Source organism: Canis aureus, chromosome 35 (genome assembly GCF_053574225.1).
Source record: "Canis aureus isolate CA01 chromosome 35, VMU_Caureus_v.1.0, whole genome shotgun sequence".
NCBI lineage: Eukaryota > Metazoa > Chordata > Mammalia > Carnivora > Canidae > Canis > Canis aureus.
The window spans coordinates 17,047,660-17,066,942 of record NC_135645.1 but is presented as its reverse complement, the minus strand read 5'-3'; the positions used below and the strand labels follow the sequence as shown (position 1 = coordinate 17,066,942).

At 44.8% G+C, this 19,283-nt stretch overlaps 1 protein-coding gene across 3 annotated transcripts in view; it reads right to left on the bottom strand.

Annotated features, from left to right (window-relative positions):
- Positions 1 to 16,051, bottom strand: part of MORC1 (MORC family CW-type zinc finger 1) — a 184,230-nt gene extending 168,179 nt beyond the window's left edge. For all 3 annotated transcript variants that reach the window (XR_013372621.1, XR_013372620.1, XM_077884615.1), the window contains exons 1-5: positions 15,825 to 16,051; positions 12,384 to 12,437; positions 10,153 to 10,187; positions 4,035 to 4,103; positions 294 to 384 (exon numbers count right to left, since the gene is read on the bottom strand). Coding sequence is in view for 1 of the 3 variants with exons in the window: in XM_077884615.1 (XP_077740741.1) it covers positions 294 to 384; positions 4,035 to 4,103; positions 10,153 to 10,187; positions 12,384 to 12,437; positions 15,825 to 15,889 (314 nt within the window). In the remaining 2 variants the exon portion in view is untranslated. The remainder of the gene's footprint in view (positions 1 to 293; positions 385 to 4,034; positions 4,104 to 10,152; positions 10,188 to 12,383; positions 12,438 to 15,824) is intronic.
- Between the last annotated feature and the right edge of the window lie 3,232 nt (positions 16,052 to 19,283).

The following is a 19,283-nucleotide window of genomic DNA, read 5'->3' as shown; positions in this document are numbered from 1 at the left end:
TTACACCTACACTAACATATGCTCTGAGAAAAAGAGAACACAGAGATTCAAGGAAGCTCGGAAGTACAGGGCTTCTGCTTCAATACTTGGAAGACGATTCATCACCTATTTGAGAATTAAATTTACAAATGTTACAAAGATCCAAGCCAGTTATAGGTATGGAAATCCCAAAACAAGTAGGACTTTGAAGTTTATATTATTAACCTTTACAAATCTAGATCATTCTGTGTAAGTTTGTGTCTAAGTAAATACTGTTCCCAATAATACATGCCTTAAAGGAAAAAAATTCTCACCTTTTGAGACCATTACCATATTGCCCAATAAACTTCAAGGTTGATGAACGTTTCTTGGATGTTCCAAAGTAAATGATATCTGAAGCCTCCTCTATAATTCACAAAGACATTTAGGTGGTTAGAAATTGTCATTGACACTGGCCATAGGTCCAGCTGTCAGGATATCACAGCATATCTTAGGACATTAGGACAAATCCATACCTCTTGGGTTAGCCCAGTGACAAGGATCCTTGTCGGACTCCATGACCTCTGACCAAGATCTTAACTGTAATACATTGAAGGAGGTCAGACAGATCTAGCCACATGACCTTAGGCAAACAGAGTGAAACTCTGAGTCTTAATTTCCTCATCTCTAAAAGGGAACCACTAATACCTACATTACAGAGTTGATGATAAAAACAAACCTATTAAATAAGATGATCTGTTTGTGAAACCCTGAACACAATACATGCCACTTGCTAAGTACCAATAAATCAAAAATGTTATAATCATTTGTACCACTAGTTATTTTCCATGAATTTGGCCCTTATCCAGCTCCATGTAAGACTGAGCAGGGTAGAATGACTTCTGGCCTGACACTCCCTGGGGAAGAAGAGCCACTTGTTTCAGACTCTTCGAGTCATCCTCTAGATCTCTCCAGGGCATTCTGGAATTCTAGAGAAGAATCGTCTAAACTTCAGAATATACATACCTCCAGAAACAAGAATGCTTCTAGGGAAACAGGGAAAGGTAGAAATGGCTCTCCCAGGGGGCCTACCTGAATACACACTCTAGAAGTGTCTCAAAGACCTGTGTCAATCTGTGTGCAGACATGCTATGGTTCAGCGGCACCTGGCATGTGGTGTGTAAAGGCTACCAGACACTCTGCTTGTCTGAAGCCAACTAGACGTTCTATCACATGTTCTTATAAGGGGTTGGGCATTAAGTGAGGGTATCCATGATAACAACATTAGCTACCATTTATTGTTTAGTATATATGCTAGGAACTATATCATATCCTTTACATGCACCACCTATTTAATATTTATAACAAACTTACATAATAGATATTATTATGATGATCTGCATGTTATGAAGAAATTTAAGTTCAAAGAGTATATGTAGGCTGCCCAAGGTGAAACAGCCGATGAATGCCACCATAAGGATAACAATCCAAGGCTGCCAGAGACCATATTCTGTGGTTTTCAAGCACACCTCACAGACTCCCATATATGGTGTTCAGAGTTCTGGGCACAGGTATAGAACACTGACATGACCTCTGCCCACAACTTTATGTCACAGTAGGAGAAACAGATTAAAAAAAACAAACAAGATCACTTCTGAGAGTATTAAGTGAAGAAATAAAACCAGGGTGCTGTGCTAGAGAATTAATAGGAGTGGGCCCTCAGACAGAATGATCAGGAAAGGCCTCTTTCATAAGGTCACATCTGAGATGAGCTTTAAATGAATGGCTAGCAGGCATGGCTGGTGTGCTATAAGCCAAGGGAGAGAATGACATGAGAAATGGTCAAAGAGGTGGACAAAGATTTCTTGCCAAATAAGGCTAGAAACTACAAGCATTACTGGGGAGTATAAATTGTATCCCAAAGTAATGAAAAACCACTACTGCTTTTAAGCAAGGGAAGGATATAATGTGATTTATATTAAAAGAAAACAAAGGGACGCCTGGGTGGCTCAGTGGTTTGGGGCCTGCCTTCGGTCCAGGGTGTGATCCTGGAGACCCAAGATCGAGTCCCACATCAGGCTCCCTGCATGGAGCCTGCTTCTCTCTCTCTGCTCTCTCTGCCTGTGTCTCTGCCTCTCTCTCCGTATCTCTCATTAATAAATAAATAAAATCTTTAAAAAAAAATAAAAAAGAAAACAAATACTCTTGGGATCACTGTGTAAGGAATGGACCATGATGGGGCAAGACTAGAAGCCAAGAGTGTGGAAATTCCTATCATTACTCTGGGTCAAGGTTGATTTAACTTAGTTTGGGCCACAGATAAGATTCTATTTTCAGTCATCAGATAAACTCTTCCTTCTAACTCATTGCTTAACTTCCAATGAATATGGGGGGTTTTTTGAAGATTTTATTTATTTGAGAGAGAGAGAGCGTGCACATGTTGCGCACAAGTTGGGGGAGGGGTAGAGGGAGAGGGAGAAGCAGGGAGCCCGATGCTGCTCAATCCCAGAACTCCTGGGATCCTGACCTGAGCCGAAAGCAGGCGTTTAACCGACTGAGCCACCCAGGCACCCTGATTTCCAATCAATGTTAACACAGAATTGCTCTCTCAACACTAGTGTGCTTTTAAAAATAGTACTGTACATGTCCACTGAAGTGCGAGCTCTTTCTGAGGATCTGAATATTAGCCACTTTTCTGTGTTTTGATCATTTTGCTCATGGCCATATATAAAAGGAGTTGCTTCTTTCTGTTTTCTTTTTTAAGGAAGTGACTTAAACTATATCACATATTCTGTTGTTTAAGAATTCAGGAAAACGAACTTAAGGGTCAGCCTAGAAGTGAAAAACAAAACTTTTTTCATCATCATTTTCTCACAAACTCTGTTCTTTCTCTTAAACACTAAGAACCAACGGTACTTTGAATCAAAATCACCTGGAAGAATCAAAATTATCCAAATTCAGAATGAGAACTGAGTAACATATCTGAGAATTTTCTAAACTTCCTAATAATCTTTGACTATTCATACCCAGGGAGTACTTCAGCGACTGGCTGGAAGAGAACTGCTTTACTTTGTATTCTTTGCTTTCAGCAGCACTGATGAGCGTCCTATCCGCTGGAGTAGAACAGACCAGAACTGCTCCATATTATTTGAATTACTTCACGATTTTTTGAACTTAGTGGTCTTGTGGGACAGCAACAAGAGTTAAACAAGAATTCAGGGATAAGCTATCCCAAATGACTCAAAGCCTTAATCAGAGGAAATAACATTTAATTTCACAGTAAACTGGTATCGTGTACCTACTATGTGTTGAGTTTTGGTTAGCCTTGAAGATAAATACAACAACAAAAAAATCATGCAAAGGGATCCCCAGGTGGCTTGGCAGTTTAGCGCCTGCCTTCGGCCCAGGGCGTGATCCTGGGTACCTGGGATCGAGTCCCACATCAGGCTCCCTGCATGGAGCCTGCTTCTCCCTCTGCCTGTGTCTCTGCCTCCCTCTGTGTTCTCTCATGAATAAATAAATAAAATCTTTTTAAAAAATCATGCAATGAATTGTAGCTGTATTCATTATGGTGAGAATAGTTGAAGCTACTAAACTTTTGAACACGCAGAGAAAAAAGAAACCGCTGAAAACTAGAAGAGATAACCTCTTCCTCAAGGTTAAGCAGAAAATTAAAAATAGCCTAAAGGCACTGGAAACTGCCCCAGGCCTCTTGCAAACAATATCTGAAGGGTGGGCTCAAACAATCTCAAAATCCATCCAGTTACCCTTCCTTTTCCATTCATTCCCAGATGCTTTTTCTTGCAAGTAATCATACCTTCTCCTTTTCATTTTTCTTGCAATATTTATCTACATTCACTTTTTGTCTTGGTTTGGATGATTACAATGAATTTACTCTGTCAGCTGGAATATTTAAATCTAAAAAGTTCAACAATATGTTAAGTCTGGGGTTTATTTTTCCCCTAATAGCTCCATACCTGCTTTTGCATAGATGGCTCAATTTATTTTTATTTATTTTATGGGTTTTCAGACTGTTTCCTCGAACAGCCAGTTAGGTACCTAGATAATTAACTTACCAGGGCTCATCCCACATCCATCATCCAGGAAGCACAACATGAATCCACCCTGCAGTTTTTCATTATCCACTGTAAGAGAAAGCAGTTATTACTAATAAATACTGGCCTTAATTTGTTCATCAGAAAGTCATGCTGCTTACATAATTATTTGTCCTCCTCAAAGGCAGCCGCTGAGTGACAGAGTGATGGCACAATGATGGCGCTCAGAAAGGTGTCCTGGCTATGGTTTCACAGGACACTGCAGGGGGGAAAGAGTCATGCACCAAAAAGGCTTTCAATTAACATAAAACATCTACACATTAATAAATTATGTATACAGTGTGGCATGCCCTGCCCTGGAATCGGACTGGCCTTTAAACTTCAGGTATTTTCCACCCTTGGAGCGGGAATAAAGGTAGCTGCTGATGTGACCCCAGGATCCCTCTACTGCACTGATCAACCTTTATGCCCTTCCACCGAAGCACTAATTCTGAAGTCAACCCAGGCCATTCTTATTAAATTCTGCAGCCTCCTGTCTAAGTAGTTAATTCCCATAAGACCCATTTGTGTGTGCTTCTTAGTGGCAGCAAATATTTGCCTCTTGAAAATGCATTTCTGAAAATGGCTAAGTTATTTGGAATCAATTTTGGTGATTAAGAGATATCATTAAGATAACAGAAAATAATCTCTTGTTTAAAAAAATGGAAAGGTGTAACTAAAACTAATGAGACTAATTTTAATGCTCAGTTTGTAATCTGGCTCTGAGGGTAATTTCAACATTTGGATATACGAGTTCTATCACCTCTCTCTCTCTTTTACAATAGCTTTGTTGAGAAATAGATTACACATAAAAAAAAAAGACCGCCTCTGTGTAAAGTGTACAATGTGATGAACTGTGGCATATGTATATACCCATGAAATCATCACCACAATTAAGGTCATGAACATACCCATCACCCCAGACCTCTTCCTTAGTTGTCTCTCCAGTCTCCCTTCTGCCCCCTTCCGTACCCGTCCCCCCACCCCAACCTCAGGTGGCCACTGATTTGCTAACTCTGTATCTATGATTCATTTTGTAGCACATTTGTTTAGTCAACTCTGTGTTCAATGGTCACCCCTAACCTACATTTTAAAAATTAAATAATGTTCGAGATAATTTATAAATAAATATCTCAAACACATACCTAAGCTTTCTGGGTTCATAATTTTATGGTCACATGCCTACTTCTAATCCCTCCCCCAACCCCTGCTAATTCCTTTCCTGTCTATAAACCCTTGGGATCTTCCCTACATCTCATTTTCCCAGTTCCTCTCTCTGCCTGGTCCTCCGGAGTGCTTACCTCAACTTCTGTGTCAGAATATTTCCTCCCCCACTTTAGATCTTGCTCTGTGCAACCCCCCTCTGACTGAGGATGACATTCTCCACTATTCAACAGGGGAAACCAACTCTTGCACAGTGCGGTAGTTCTCAACCGTGGCTGAACATTTTAATCACATGGAGGTACTCCAAATTAACTGGTCTTGGGCCAGGCTCAGGAATTAACATTCCCAATTATCCTAGTGTGTATCAGCCCTGGGAACCACCTGATCCAAGCTTCAAGTGGCTCTGCATAGACGCAACAACTGATTTTGCAGCTCTTGGGATAAAGTTCTCATGTAAGGAGCTTACAGAAAGGAGGGCATTTCTTTGGTGAATCAGTGGGAAAGACTGAAAATTCCCTAGACAAGTACAGTGCTTAGTTTTTCCATAAACCCCAATGAGTGACTACAGACAATCACAGTCTCGAAATGTAATAGTCCCCTACTGTCCACCCTGAAGCTTAACCTGATTTATTTCAATTCCTTAAAACTAAGGATTCCAGATAAATATCTATTATCTGTTAAATATGCAGGTCCAGAACAAACCACAGCACCTTCTCCTCATCAGGCTTACTTCTCCTTCTGATGTTTTCTGTTCAATAAGTGGCCGTCACTCTGCCATTAGGCTTCATCTGCCCAAGTCAAAACCTCAGGATCACCATATGTCTTCTCAATGCCACCTCCTTAATGCCTCTCTACCCCCATGACACTGCCTTAGTTCAGGAAACCATTATCTCTCTTCTGAATTGCAGCAACCACTGCCTTACTCCTTGCTAAAGGCAGAGCACAGACCAGTGTGCATTGCACAATTAATTTTATGTGTCAATTTGGTTAAGTCTGGTGCCCTTATCAAACATTGGTCTAGATGTTGCTACAAAAACATCTGTGGATATAACTGACTTTTACAATCAGCTGACTTTAAGTAACTTCCATAGCGTGGGGAAGCCTCATGCAATCAGCTGAAGGCCTTAAAGGCAAAGACTGAGGTTTCCCAAAGAAGCAATCTTCTGCAGCAAGACTGCCACATAGAAATGGTACTTGAGTTTCCAGGCTGCTGGTCTACCGCAAGGATCGAGAACCTGAGACTGCAACGTCAACTCTTAGCTGGCTTTCCACCCTGCCAGCTGCCCTACAGATTGCAGATGTGTCGGCCTTCACCATCTGTGAGCTGATTCCTTAACAACTCTCCCTCTCATCCACCCCCCCAAACTCTCTATATCAGTATCCATAGATATAGACAGATACAGATACACACACACACATTGATATTGAAATACACGTACGTGTCTAGAGTCAGGGGAGGGAGGCAAATCACATCTGCCAGTCTGTCTGTCTACCTGTCTGTCCACTTAGCTTGTCTCCTACACTTAGCTTGTCTCCGGTTCTGTTTCTTGGAAGAACTCTGACAAATACACTCTCCAAGCTCATCTCTCATCACTCCCTCCCCTTACCCATACTCCCTCCCCTTACCATACATCCACTTCCACACAAATATTCTCTTTAACTAATTCTGAGCATCTCAAGCATTTTTGCGACTCCATCCATGTTTTACACTCTCTCCAGATTCAAGACCCTGCACTACACTGTCCTTTCTCCCTTTCTATCCCTGATTCACCAGGTAAAGGCCTATTTCCCCTTTAGGTCTTTAGTTCCTAGAAAGATTCCTTCTAGAGCACTTCCTCATTCCTACACATCATTGGGCACCCATAATGCACATTTTCTCTGTACTTTGTGTTTCCCACCTGCTCGTGTATCTCTTTCTCTTTCAAACTAGTGGCTTTTACTTTTTGTAACACAGTTGCCTCAGAGATTTAGTGAACGCTAAGGGCCCTCTACCCATAAAAGTGAAGATATACATATTTTCTAAAGACCTCGCACTAGGATACCAATTTCTTTAAAGCAGGCACTGTGTGTACTCAGCATTTAACCCAGTGCCCGACACTCGGTAAGCACACACACACACAAGTATTGACTGCAAATCCATGTTTACTAGAACCAATACACATGCATGATAAAACAACAATGGCTAAATTTGTTTAATTTGAATTTTAGGGTCCTCCCTCAAGTTACTGAAGAAAATAAGACCGGAAAGTATTTCAGGGGACTCTGTAAATAATTTGAAAACTAACCCAAGACTTAATTATTTATCCTCATATCAATTCAATCTATTGCTGCATAAACCCTGACCCTGGTTCTTTTTTTTTTTTTTTTTAAGAAAAATCAGTTTGCTAAGTTGATAGCCATATTGTGATTTGCTGCAACAAAAAAAAAAATTATAATGTGAATAAGTACTTTTTTAATGAATAGGTAATTTAAAAACAAATAACATAAGTTCAATTTTTCACAAAACACATATAACCTAAATTTAAAAAGAATTGCCATTTTGAACTCAAATGGCAAAGATTTTATGTGTGTATATATGCCGAGTGTTAGAGAATGTTGGGAAATGAGTACTGCCATGCCCTGCTGGTGTCCTGCCACAAACCGAAGAGAACCTAACATGTAAATTCCAATTACATTTGTTGTACTTTGTGATTCCGAATAATTCTTCTCAACTTTTTGACCCTTCATCAATAATATGTATCTTCTGGGGGTGCCTGGGAGGCTTAGTCGGTTAAGTGTCTGCCTTCAGCTCAGGTCATGGCCCCAGGGTCCTGGGATCAAGCCCTGTCAGGCTCCTTGCTTAGCAGGCAGTCTGCTTCTTCCTCTCGCTCTCTCCACTCCCCACACATCCCCCACTCATGCTCACTCTTGCTCTTTCTCTCTCTCAAATAAATAAAATCTTTAAAACTATATATGTGTGTATGCTCTGAGTGAAATGCAACTTAAATCCTTTCCCCTTCTCCATTTCTAGGACCACTGCCCGAGTTCAAATTCTCATGAAATCTTGCACAGGTTGTTTCCATAGCCCCACGCCCCTACTATCCCTTCATTGATGGTACAGCATTCAGTTACAGAAACTCTCCCTGTTTACCTCGTAAAAAATAGTACACCCTGCCTATCGCTCTCTGTTCTCTTATCCCACTCCCCCCCCCCCCCCTTTTAGCACTTTCCATTGCCTGGTGTATTATTTGTTCATTTCCTTATTGTCTATCTCTCCCCCATGAGAACACACGTTCTTGACAACACATATTTAGTCACACATGTTGTTCCATGCTGTCCCTGGCACCTAGAGTAATGGTTTGGTTCATTCATGGCAGATACTAAACTGTTATTGAATAAATGAATGAATCTCTGAACTAATCTACTTCCATTCTCTTTCTCACAATAATTCCTCAGATAGGAATATTCTTTTACAATATTTGATGAAAACCACATCCATATTTCAGGCCCTAGCTCTTTCATATGAGGTACCTTTCTCTGTGTTCTTACTATTCTTTGAGTCTCCCCTGCACAAGCAACACTTACTCAATCCTATCTAATGGAAGGGAAGACGACATTTTCTCCACTATTGGTGTTTCCAATGGAGTAGAATGGCGTGTAATTAATATTAGTAGAATGTACAATGGAGTGCCATTAATATTAGTAAAGAGGCCCTTCTCTGTCCCTTGACTCACTTCTCACTCATCTGACTGGTAATCTAAGGAAGAATCACCTAGGGAGGCTCAGTTCAGAGTTCTTCTGTCCCCTCTTGGGAGTGAGCTGCTTTCAGAGTGCATGAGATCTGTTCTGTTCACTCCAGGCAGACCATTTTGAGGGGAAGCCTGACTCCACAGGTTGGGCAAGTATCTAATTATGGAGTATGATGAGCAAATCCACTGGTTTTCTCACACCTAAGCTCCACACTCCAATCTAGCATTTATGAATAATAAAGGCTCTCTTGCTTTATTTCCCAAACTTTTCAGAACCTGAAGAGTAGAAAGAGAAGAGAGTTCATTTATTATGTTTTCTCAGATGTCTTAAAATGTCCATGTCTCATGAACCAAAAGGACCACCTAACACAAAATCTTTTTCTTTTTTCTTTTTAAAATATGTTTATACCCAATGTGGGGCTTCAACTCACAACCTTGAGACCAAGACTTGAGATCAAGAGTTGGACACTCTACCGACTGAGCCACCTAGGAGTCCCACAGGATCTTAAACACTTAAATTGACTTGAACAGAGTTGCTTTTTAATTATAGATACAGATTACATCATGGACCATATCCTCTTGCCTATGACTAATAGCCAATGTTTACAGGAAAGCTGACAGATTCAGGGTTGGGGATCAGTTTTAACACTGCAGACATTTATCTAGGCAGTATTAAATACAAGACTGGATCTCAGAACCTAAGTTCATTTGCAACACAGTCTAATGAAATGAACTAATTAATAAGTACAACAAATATTTGGTGACTAAAAATGAAGTCCGTGAAGCAAACGTATCTGGTTTGAATATTATAGCCCCCAAACATTCAAATATCACATTCACTTACACATTTTAACACTATGATAAGTTGAAACTGATGTATACTTAATTACGAATAACCATTAACTTAATGTGCTTTTTAAAATAAAAATTTTTTTATGGCAGACAAATTGTTCCACACCACTCTGATGCTTTCAGAAAACCCTGGAAGATCTAATTTTGTAAATAGGTCCCCTAACAAGTGAACAATTCAACTCTCAGAGTATACTTTTCTCAACCTGGCTCCCCATAAGGTCACTGTACTCACTAAGCACTTAGATTACATTAAAAATCTATAAAATGTGCTTTGACTTCATGAAATAAAAGCAAAATAACTATAGGCTTTCCATTAGAAGGAAGGAAAAAAAAAGGAGGAAAATAAAAATGCTCACCTGAAAACACATCAAGTCTTGCAGCCCCTGCATCTCTGGAAACAATATAAAAATATCACTGCTTCAATATGAAATTATGTTTTAAAAAATTACATTTATCTGAATTGCTTACATGAAGTATAATCTATTGTCAGATAACAAACAATAGACAAATCCACTTAAATTGCTTCAAAACAATTACTAAAGTGTTTCACTCTACATTTATGTACTAAGATCTATGATCACTCATAATTTGAGAATGTCACAAAACCTGAAACTCAGAAATATGAGATGGAATTTCATGGTAATTACCAAAAAGCTCACCAAAAACAGATATGAATATAAAAAAGAAAACCTAGTTGGATAATAATCCATAATTCGCAGAAAGATTTTCATGATATATTTTAGTCCCCCAAAAAATGAAAAGAAAAAGCAAATTACTAACATGTACTGTATGATCATATATCTTTTTAAATGACATATATGATATACATGTTCATATGTGTGAGGAAAGAAATCAAAACAGTGGTTTTCTCTAGATCAGAGATTGGCAAATTATGGTCCAAAAGCCAAATGTGGCCCACCACATTGTTTTTATAAATAAAGTTTTATTGGAACACAATCATGCCCACTCACTTAGATATAGCCTATGGCTGTCTTCACACCACAATGGAAAAGCTGAGTAGTTTCAACAGAAAACACATGGCCTGCAAGGGGAAAATATTTACTATTTGGTCTTTTTCAGAGAGGCATGCTGATACCACCTCCCTGCCATGTGATGAGATTACTGATGCCTTACTTTTCCTTATTATTTTCTCAGTTTTCTACAACTCATGGATATTATTTATGTATCTTTTAAATTATTTTTTAAGTAGGAATTTTAAAAGAAAAAAAGCAAGAGCCAAAAAATCATAGTTTCAATGTGAGGGGTGAAGACAATGAGGAAAGTGGTCTTAGCTGATGCAGAAGTGGATGTGTTGAGTAAGGGAAACTCAGAATAATAACAACCACTGGGACTCTAAATGGGAAATTTGAGTCTCTCCCAAAAGTTCCATCAATTCTAAGCCAAAACTACACCAAATAAATCTGAGTAGGTACACTGACTTGTTCTACAAGCCTTCAAAGTTGGCCCCTTTGCTCCTTCCTCTAGCCAACTGCTGCCTTTTAAGCTCCTCCTTTCTGGAAATTCTGGAGGGACTACTGTTATTTCTTGGAGCATTTTGGTTGTGTCAAATAAACAGTGAATGAAATATTTTTAAGCCCCTTTTCCTAATTCCTACCACAATCCCATGATACCTAAGTATCATTACCCCCATTATATAATTATACTTTACACAAAATACCATACACCTAATAGGTGCTCAGTAAATGTCACTGCACTGAAATGGAATTTTCAGAGAGGGTTTGTTCATAGAGAAATGCCACGGGATGAGACATAAAACAATCATTCACCTCTACAGCATATTAAGACATTTTGTAACAAGCTTTGTACTTTAGCCCAGGTACTTTCTTCTCTGATTAGCTGCTGTTAACAGGAAAAGAGGCCTGAACCATCTCCTCCTATACTGCCACATTTTTTCCTGCTGTCTACAACATCCTTTTCACATTCTCCAGTTTTAATTTTTGCCAACCACAGGAAACCATCAAATTCTTAAATGAAATGATAGAATTTTTTAGAATAACACGGGGACTTTATAAAGACCTTCATCATAAGAACTAAGCATCTTGAGTAAATCTATAAAACAGCTACATCCGCTATCAATTACTAGCACCTGAACAGCCTTGGCAAACTCAAGGGTCTGCTGCAGACACAGGAACTGAGGAGTTCAGGCTGCCTGTGGGGAGCACTGGGAATGGCAGAGCCGAAGGCACAGACTGTCCCAAGAGAGCACATGCTACGCACCTGAGCCCACTGAGCAGCCTCAAGGCTACTACATCTAATTGTTAAAAAAAGTGGGGGGGGGGGAGGAGTGAAGGGCCAGGGACCCACATTTTATATGTGGCACCTCCTGTTTCTTAACCTTCATAAACCCTTCTTTTCTTCCTTTTCTTTATAACTACAGTGCAAACTCTCACCATGAGTCAAACAAACACAAGACAGGCTAGGCGGGGGCAGAGGGCTGCCAGTTTATAGATGCGGCTCTGAGAATTGTTTTATTGATCACATTTTTCTCACTCCCCTGGGTCTGAAGTCAATTTTTCTTTGCCAATCTCCTTCTGCCACATAGGAGCAGTTTACAGATGAGCCTTACCTTGCATTGTCCAGCAACTCAGCCAGTGCTCCAAAAAGGAAACTGTGCGTGGTGCTGATGAAGAAAGAGGGAAAACCAAAAGTTAAACCAACTCTGTGATCAGTGTAAACGCTTCAAGATACTTGCAGACAAGCGTTCTCCAGTTCAGGACAGATAATCAATTAAGGACTTATTCTAGAAACAACTTTCTCAGCACGGTCAAGATGCTCAAGTAGATGCGGTCCATTACAAAGCCGAGGCTAAGAACATGATATAGCCAAAATGGCCTTCTGTTCCTAATAAAACAAAGACGTCAAGGACCTTACTGTACTTACAGCAAGTTGTGATGTTTTAAAACTGCTTTATAAGCATGTATTCAAGTGTTTTTTTGGAAAACTTGTCCTTAAAACTGTATTCTTTAAGGTCAAATTATTTCTGAAAGATCTTGATCAAAACCTTGGCACACCAAAAGGGCTTAAGACTCTACCTGTAGGTGCAGGCATTGGCAGGGACCCCCTGTTTGCCCCATTAATCCCTATTTTTTCTGCAGGGCCTCTTGTCCTCTGAATTACCTGTGGTCACTTTCCCCTGCACCCCCTCATGCTAGGTCCTGGGTGACAGAACACACTAGACAGCCATCATTCTTTATGCTTTGAAGGCTTTGAATGTTCATCTGGGGGTGAAATCAGGCTGCCGTCAGGGGCCCACACTTGCTTTTCATTTCTTGATGTGGATATTTCCATCAGCAACTTTATCACAGCATTAAGGGAAGAGTCAATTAGCAATTTTCCTTTTATATTTAGTAAACAGGTCACAGAAGCAAGACAGACCTAATTATCAAAACAGATCTGCTCATTTGTAGAGGAAGAAAGATCATCTGCAATATCTCAGAGATTCCAAATGCCTCAGGCCATAAGACAATATGTTAGCTGAAAGTTTATTATTTTTAAGATATATTTATTTTAGAATGCAAGAATGCACACACATACATGGGCGAGCAAGCAGGGGCAGAGGGAGAGGGAGAGGGAGAATCCTCAAGCAGACACCCTGCTAAGCATGAAGCCCAATGCAGGGCTGGATCCCAGGACCCTAACATCACAACCTGAGCCCAAATAGTCAGTGGCCTAACCAACTGCACCTCCCAGGCGTCCCTCCGTTTTGTTTTGTTTTTTTGTTTTTTTTTAATTTTAAACTTTAAACATAAGCTGATGTGGGGGTCTCTTGACTCAAGTCAGCTTTCAAACTTGTAATTAAAAAAAAAACAACTAAGTACAATTGCTGTGAAAAGATGGCCTTCGCTCAAAAGAAATCGAGTGTATAAAAAATCCAAATCAGAGCAAAAGTGAAGGTTATATGCTTCACAAAAGCAGCACTTGAAACCACAGGACTCTCCAGTGAATTTAAAACACATGATTCAATATACAAAAATCCAACATAGAGACAATACTTCAGAAAAGTAATTGCAGTCATTCTGACCAAGAAATGCCATAGAGGCATCTACACTATTTCATAGTGTATTTTAACAGCCTGCCTGCCACGTGCTAATGCGGGCAGTCCTGGCTTCAGCCTCTTGGGACTGGAGCTGGGGGGCGGGGGCGGGGGGGGCGCGTAGAAAACACACAAGTAAATAAACATAAAGATGATCCCGGGAGGCCAGGATGCTCTGGCTACAGTGAACCGGGGAGATCCTGCCTGCTGGACGCAGGGTGGCCAGCCCGCCAGGCAGTGCTTCCTACACCACGCTTAGGACCTCCTACTTACCCGACATGCAACTGGAAACCACTGTTGTGTTTTAAAGAGAGTGACATATCTGGTTTACTTTTTAAAAAATCTCACTCTGGGGGCACCTGGGTGGCTCAGTGGTTGAGCATCTGCCTTTGGCTCAGGTCATGATCCCGGGGTCCTGGGATGGAGTCCCGCATAGGGCTCCCTGCGAGGAGCCTGCTTCTCCCCCTGCCTGTGTCTCTGCCTCTCTCTGTGTCCTCATGAATACACAAATAAAATCTTTAAATATATATATATATATATATATATTGCTAAAAACCTCACTCTGGCAGCTCTCAGGAAAATAGCTCATCAGGGAGCAATAAGGGGAAGCAGAGAGCCAGGTGAGAGGCTCTGTGGAGTACCTCACAGGGGCGATGGCAGTTAGTTTGGACTGAAATCAATGGCAGGGGCAATGCAGAGGCCTGGGGACACAGAGATGGCATGAAGAGGACTTGACATTGAATCGGATATGGGAGTGGGGCAAGAGAGAAAAAAAAAACCACTCCTGCTTTTTCTGCAAACAGAAATCTATCCGGAGAAGCCGAGAAAATGCCAATTTCTATCTGATTTTCTCGTTGCTTCACGCTGCTGTCACTTTTGTTGTGAAGTTCTCGGGCCACCAACTGATGATGGGCTGTGGGCGAGGGGGAACCACTAGGTGCCTGCGGCCCGGCAGCTATGATAACTACATGACACTGAGGCTGAGGGAGTTTCCCAGAATTCACAGTCCTTCCAGCATTCCACCTGTAATTTTTTAAGACTCTACTCAAAATCGCCATCTCATCATTTGTCTTCCACTTCAGTTAGCTTTTAATTATTTGTTCTATTTTTTCCAGCTTTTTCTGGAAATTATTATTCTCTGGATGGACAGATTTCAAAAAAAAAAAAAAAAAAGACTAAACAGCTGCCCATGACTGCCTGTTTTATTTTGTTTTCTGTAAAAATTACATGTCTGCCCCAGGCAGCAAGGCGGGCCTTGCCTGGTATTCTTTATGCTTCTATTTCTGTGGTTTTAAGATGATGCATCCCTTGCATCAATCAGCACTTTTAGGAAATCCAGATTAGTCAGAGACTCCAAAAACCTAGCACATCGGTATGAATTAGGCGGCATTCGCTGGTCTGCTGTGCCCGTGGGACAGAAAACCTGGGTCATGTGCCTGTGCAGTCTGGGCCTTTGAAACGAGCACCTGGGGAGTCCCCAAAAGGCCCCCGGGGCTGACAGAGACGCGGGGGGGGGGGGGTTCTAGCAATAACTAAAATATGAGGATTCTAGCCCAGAAGAGGCTCCGTTTTTGGAAGGACTCCGGCCGCGGAGGCTGGAATCCCTAAATACACAGCATCCTCCGAGCGCAACCTCAACCCGTCAGTGTGCGGCCCAGAGAAATCACAGGGACTTAGGATTCCTGACTCCCCGGGTGCGGAGGCTGGAGGCTGGAGCCTGTGGAAGCGCCCCCGCACCCCAACTGCAGCACGCCCACCCCACCGCTCTCTCTGAAAATCAGAATCTAGCCCAGAATAGCATCCTTCCTACTTTTTCATTTTTTAATAGGAACAACTTAAGTCTATAAAATTCCCATAAATCGATACCAAGTTGATTTTTTTTTTCCCCCAAGTAGGTGTTTCGCCGGGGGAGCAGCGGAGCCCTTCCTCGGCTGCGTGGGGAGCCGCCCCCGTTCGGGCCCCGCGGGCACTCACGAGTTGGCGTGGATGAAATCCAGGTGCAGCTGGGCCCGCCGCAGGCCGCCGTACTTGTCGCCCATGTCCTCCCCCGGGGCCCGCAGCCCTCGGGGCACCCGCGGCCACCCCTTTTGCAGGCACAGCCCACGCGCACGCACACGGCCACGCCCACAGGCGAGCCACACCCACGGGCTCCGCACGCCCACGTGCACGCGCACGGCCACGCCCACGGGCTGGCCACGCTCAGGGGCTCGGCACATGCACGCCCACGGGCTCGTCACGCCCTGCGCACGGCCACGCCCACGAGCTCGGCACGCCCACGGCCACGCCCACGGGCTGGTCACGCTCAGGGGCTCGGCACATGCACGCCCACGGGCTCGTCACGCCCTGCGCACGGCCACGCCCACGAGCTCGGCACGCCCACGCCCACGTCCACGGGCTGGTCACGCTCAGGGGCTCGGCACATGCACGCCCACGGGCTCGTCACGCCCTGCGCACGGCCACGCCCACGAGCTCGGCACGCCCACGCCCACGTCCACGGGCTGGTCACGCTCAGGGGCTCGGCACATGCACGCCCACGGGCTCGTCACACCCTGCGCACGGCCACGCCCACGAGCTCGGCACGCCCACGCCCACGCCCACGGGCTGGCCACGCTCAGGGGCTCGGCACATGCACGCCCACGGGCTCGTCACGCCCTGCGCACGGCCACGCCCACGAGCTCGGCACGCCCACGGCCACGCCCACGGGCTGGTCACGCTCAGGGGCTCGGCACATGCACGCCCACGGGCTCGTCACGCCCTGCGCACGGCCACGCCCACGAGCTCGGCACGCCCACGCCCACGTCCACGGGCTGGTCACGCTCAGGGGCTCGGCACATGCACGCCCACGGGCTCGTCACGCCCTGCGCACGGCCACGCCCACGAGCTCGGCACGCCCACGCCCACGTCCACGGGCTGGTCACGCTCAGGGGCTCGGCACATGCACGCCCACGGGCTCGTCACACCCTGCGCACGGCCACGCCCACGAGCTCGGCACGCCCACGCCCACGCCCACGGGCTGGCCACGCTCAGGGGCTCGGCACATGCACGCCCACGGGCTCGTCACGCCCTGCGCACGGCCACGCCCACGAGCTCGGCACGCCCACGCCCACGCCCACGGGCTGGCCACGCTCAGGGGCTCGGCACATGCACGCCCACGGGTCGTCACGCCCTGCGCACGGCCACGCCCACGAGCTCGGCACGCCCACGGCCACGCCCACGGGCTGGTCACGCTCAAGGGCTCCTCACGCGCACAACCACGGGCTCGTCACGTCCACAGGCTCATCATGCCCACGCCCACGGGCTCATCACGCCCTGCGCACAGCCACGCCCATGAGCTCGGCACGCTCACGTCCACGGGCTCGTCACGTCCACAGGCTCATCGCGCCCACACCCTCGGGCTGGTCACGCTCAGGGGCTCCTCATGCACATGCCCACGGGCTCATCACAAGCACGCCCACGTCCTGCTGGTCATGCCCACAGGCAGTCCACACCCACGCTCTGGTCACGCCCCCGGGCAGCCCACGCCCCCGGGCCGGTCACGCGCACGGCCAGGCCCAGGGCTGTGCACAAACGCCCGCGCCCCTGCCGGCGGGGGTGACGCTCACCCGGAGCGGAGCCGTGGGCGTGGGCGTGGGTGTGGGCGGCGGCCGGCAGGCAGGTCCCGGGTCGCGGGCGTCGCGGGCTCGAATCCTTCCTCCGACGAGGCGGCGTCGCGCCGGCCGCTTCCCGTTGCGGAGGGCGTAGGGGCCCCGCGCAGTGGCGCTGTCCTTCGGCAGGCGGCCCGCGGGCCCGGGGCTGCGATCAGAATTGGTGGGAAAGGGGCGCGCGGGCCCCGCCGAGCCAAGAGCCGGGGCTGGAGGCTGCGGGCGGCGGGCGGCGGGGCAGGACGGAAACGGGCAGTTTTCCTTCGCTCGCCCAGTTTGTGACGCAGCCGCCCGGGGAAAGGCGTCTTGGGTGCTGACCCCGGCGCTCACCTCGCGGCGGTTCTTGGCTTGATGCCCTCGAAGAAGAGAGACAAGAAACGGGATGAAGCCAGGGAGGAAAGAAAGGACTGAGGGCAATCGGAGCAGAATTTGGACTTTGCTGTGATGTGGAGCTTGTGTTCCGTGAGAGACTTTCTCACCTATCAGCTGAGAGTCAACTATTTCATGTGCTGGCCCGGCTCAAAGAACAGACAGACATTCTGGACTGTTCCAAAGGAGAGAGCTGGGCAGGGGAAGGTTCTGGGCACGGAGGGGGTGGGGTCGCAAGGAAGGACTGTGAGCACCAGCTGGCCAGACGCTGTTGCTCACAGAGCACTGAGTTCCAAGTCACCAAACCCAAGTTGAAACAGGACTTGTCAAAGATGCTTTCTGGAAAGGTCCTGGTGTTGATGAGAAACGAGTTAACCTAGTTGACCTCTAAAAAGTGTTCAGACTCATTCCATCTAGGGCTAGGTGACTTGCAAACTCAGGTAGTCCAATAGCACCCGGAGATTCTGTGATGGTTTGAAAATCAGAAATGAGCGTCTGTTGAATAAAGAACTTGAGCTAGATGGGTTTGTGATTTCTGGGCATCATACAAGCAAGGAGGCTCTCAGAAAAGAAAAAAAGAAAAAAGAAAATTGTCAGTTTTGGGATAGTCATTTTACTCCTAAAAAAAAAAAAAAAAAGGTAGTTTATCAGCTACTACATTTATAGGAATCAGGAGAGGAAGAGAGAATTTGAATGACAACCCAAAGGAACATGATGCTCTAATTTGAAAACTGGAAGTAAACATAAACATTTCAAGTAATTTTTCTGATTGCATTTTTGTTTTAACGGTGGCTGACGTGGTGGTGTTTTGATAGCAGAATTCTCTGTACTAAGCAACTTGAGCTATCTTTCCAATTTCTCCTTCCATAGAACTTCAGAAATATGATATTTATTTTCATTTTATGGGCAAGAGAGGCTTGACAAGCCTCTTCTGGATTTATTTTACTACCCCAATTTCCAGCTGCTATCGCAAAGCAATTTACTATTGGGAGGGCACCGGGGCCATCCGCCTGTAATTAGTAAAGGCTGTAATATCTCATTTCTACCAGAGGGAAGGGTGTGATTATTATAAAAGCAGGTCTTCTAATAATATGAGCAGAGCCCTCCTACAGTAAGTGGCCAGCCCCAAAGCACCAGACAGTACTGGTTGGCCTGGATAATGGGCACTTAAGGGAATCTGTTAGATCTACTAAAATAGAGGCCTGAGAGTCATTGCATGCAACCCCCAAAAGCCTTTCCCCTTCATCATTTCAATTCCACTTAACCACCCTCCAGTCATAAAGGTAAATCTTGTTTCTCTTCATAGGATGCTTTTGGGATTCTTTGAGCCACCTCTCTCAACTCTGCCTCAAGGTTCATTTTAACCTTATTTTATGATTCAAAATTATTGAGGAAATAGCAGGGAGGGGAAATTTAAAAATGA